This window comes from Tachysurus vachellii, chromosome 10, assembly GCF_030014155.1.
Source record: "Tachysurus vachellii isolate PV-2020 chromosome 10, HZAU_Pvac_v1, whole genome shotgun sequence".
NCBI lineage: Eukaryota > Metazoa > Chordata > Actinopteri > Siluriformes > Bagridae > Tachysurus > Tachysurus vachellii.
The window spans coordinates 24955164-24957079 of record NC_083469.1 but is presented as its reverse complement, the minus strand read 5'-3'; the positions used below and the strand labels follow the sequence as shown (position 1 = coordinate 24957079).

General features: G+C 41.5%; 1 protein-coding gene across 1 annotated transcript in view; it reads right to left on the bottom strand.

The window, feature by feature from the left end:
* Nucleotides 1–1618, bottom strand: part of dicer1 (dicer 1, ribonuclease type III) — a 21040-nt gene extending 19422 nt beyond the window's left edge. Inside the window, exons 1-5 of the mRNA XM_060880471.1 lie at nt 1570–1618; nt 781–879; nt 408–578; nt 105–258; nt 1–4 (exon numbers count right to left, since the gene is read on the bottom strand). The exon at nt 1–4 is cut by the window's left edge and continues 121 nt beyond it. Of these exons, the coding sequence (XP_060736454.1) occupies nt 1–4; nt 105–258; nt 408–521 (272 nt within the window). The 5' untranslated portion in view covers nt 522–578; nt 781–879; nt 1570–1618. The remainder of the gene's footprint in view (nt 5–104; nt 259–407; nt 579–780; nt 880–1569) is intronic.
* Nucleotides 1619–1916: the final 298 nt, after the last annotated feature.

Sequence of the window (1916 nt, the reverse complement as noted above, 5' to 3'; positions counted from 1 at the left end):
GAAACTAAACCGGAGACATTTTGTTAATAAATACAGTACGTAAACAAACAGAGCGGAGAAGACCAAGCGCACAAACTCACTGTACTTTCCCATCATATTCCTACCTGTATTGACCAGGAAAACGGTCCTCCTCCCATCCTCCTGGCGGATTTGGTGGGAGAGCTCTTTAATAAGAAGTACTGCGATAAACGTCTTCCCTGAGCCTGTGTTTAAGCAGACTATAGTGTTGTGTTCGAGAGCTGCTTCGAGAAGTTCGACCTGAAGGAGGAAACAGGAAACGCAGACGTATCAGGATGGAGATTAGCAACGACAACGTGGAGGAGAAATTCATTTCTCTTATGTAAAAGAATCAGCTTTAAACCGTCTAATCTTGTTGCTGAAAAACGCACGGCCCAGGAAAGCCTTGCCTGATATTTTCTTGGTGTGTATATGTTGTCGTGGATAGCTTCCTGCTGCCACGGCAGGCCAAAGAAAGGCCCCATGGGAGAGGAGGCAGGGGTCACCAGCTGCAGTCCTGCCATGCTGAGACTCCAATCATCCAGTGTTTATCTCATTTCGTCCTGATCTTCCAAGTTTCACTGGACAAGGACGAAAGATCGCACGTCAAATTGATTACGTTCCCTTAAAGGTTGTAACTCATGACTTCCAATCCAACATCTGATTTTTTTTTTTAAACCTCTGCCCAAAACACCCTCAGAGAAACTCCGAGATCAACATCCAAATATTACAAAAAACTAAATTCAGAGAACGATTCTTTTAGGAAGCTTTCTTGTGACTTACAGGGTGTGTGTTTGGCACAGCGCTGTGGATCCAGGCTGCACTTATTCTGGGCTTCATCATCGTCACCATCAGCACTAGTCTCGACCCGGACCACAGAATCTACGGCACAAAAAAAAAAAAACACAAGAAAAAAAAAAAAAACATATTTATTTGAAACACGACATTACAGCGGAGTGTTGCAGAATCCTCGAATCTGATTGGTTTGATTCGTTGGTTGAAATATATGTAATACCAAACATGGTGAAATTCTCTCATTTGTTTAACATTTTGGGAAGGAGGCTCCAATTTCAGCTCTTTGTAACAGTCTGCCACAGGAAAGTCTTCAGTCTTTTTGAGAGGTATGGGGGACTCGAGTCATATGACTTGACTCGTGTCAGCCTTAAGTCACATATTTGAGACTTGAGACTTGCTTGACAAACATTAAAAAAAAGACTCGACTTTGATTCGACATTCATGACTTGAGACTTGACTCGGACTGAGATAAATGACTCCGAGATGGGGACTCGACTTGACTCGAGTCAGACTTAAGTCGCAAATTTGAGACTTGCTTGACAAACATTAAAAAAAAGACTCGACGTGATTTACTCCCACCTCTGCTCTTTGCTTTATTGATCTAGATCATATCAGGACATCGTAGTTGACTTCCGGCTGGTCGTATTAACGCGGTCTGATGATTTTCCCATCACAGCACCGATCGGGATGTTTTCAATATTGTTAAATGTGAGAGAAAGTATTTTGTGCAAAGCTTTATTAATCTGCATTTTATGAAACCACAGAAACACACATTACCCTCAAACGGCTCAGTCGGTCACAGCTTGAGATGATATTTTCCAATGTTCTGGGGGGAAAAAAAAAATATATCAAACAGAATATTATTATGAACAAGGAAAACAAGCAATGTAGATCTGGGCTGTCAACAGGTTTTTTTTGGTGCTGGAGAGTTTTACAGCTGTACACAGCTGTAAAACATCACTGTTCACACTGCAGGCCTTTAACTGGGCTCACAGCACATTTGCTCCTGGTTAAATCCTGCTCTCGCTCTGGGTGTCGGACTGCTGTAAATTCGACTCGAAAAGCATGTGCTAGTTGTTTTCAGGGTTTTTTTTTTTAATTATTATTAAATAAATAAATAAAAA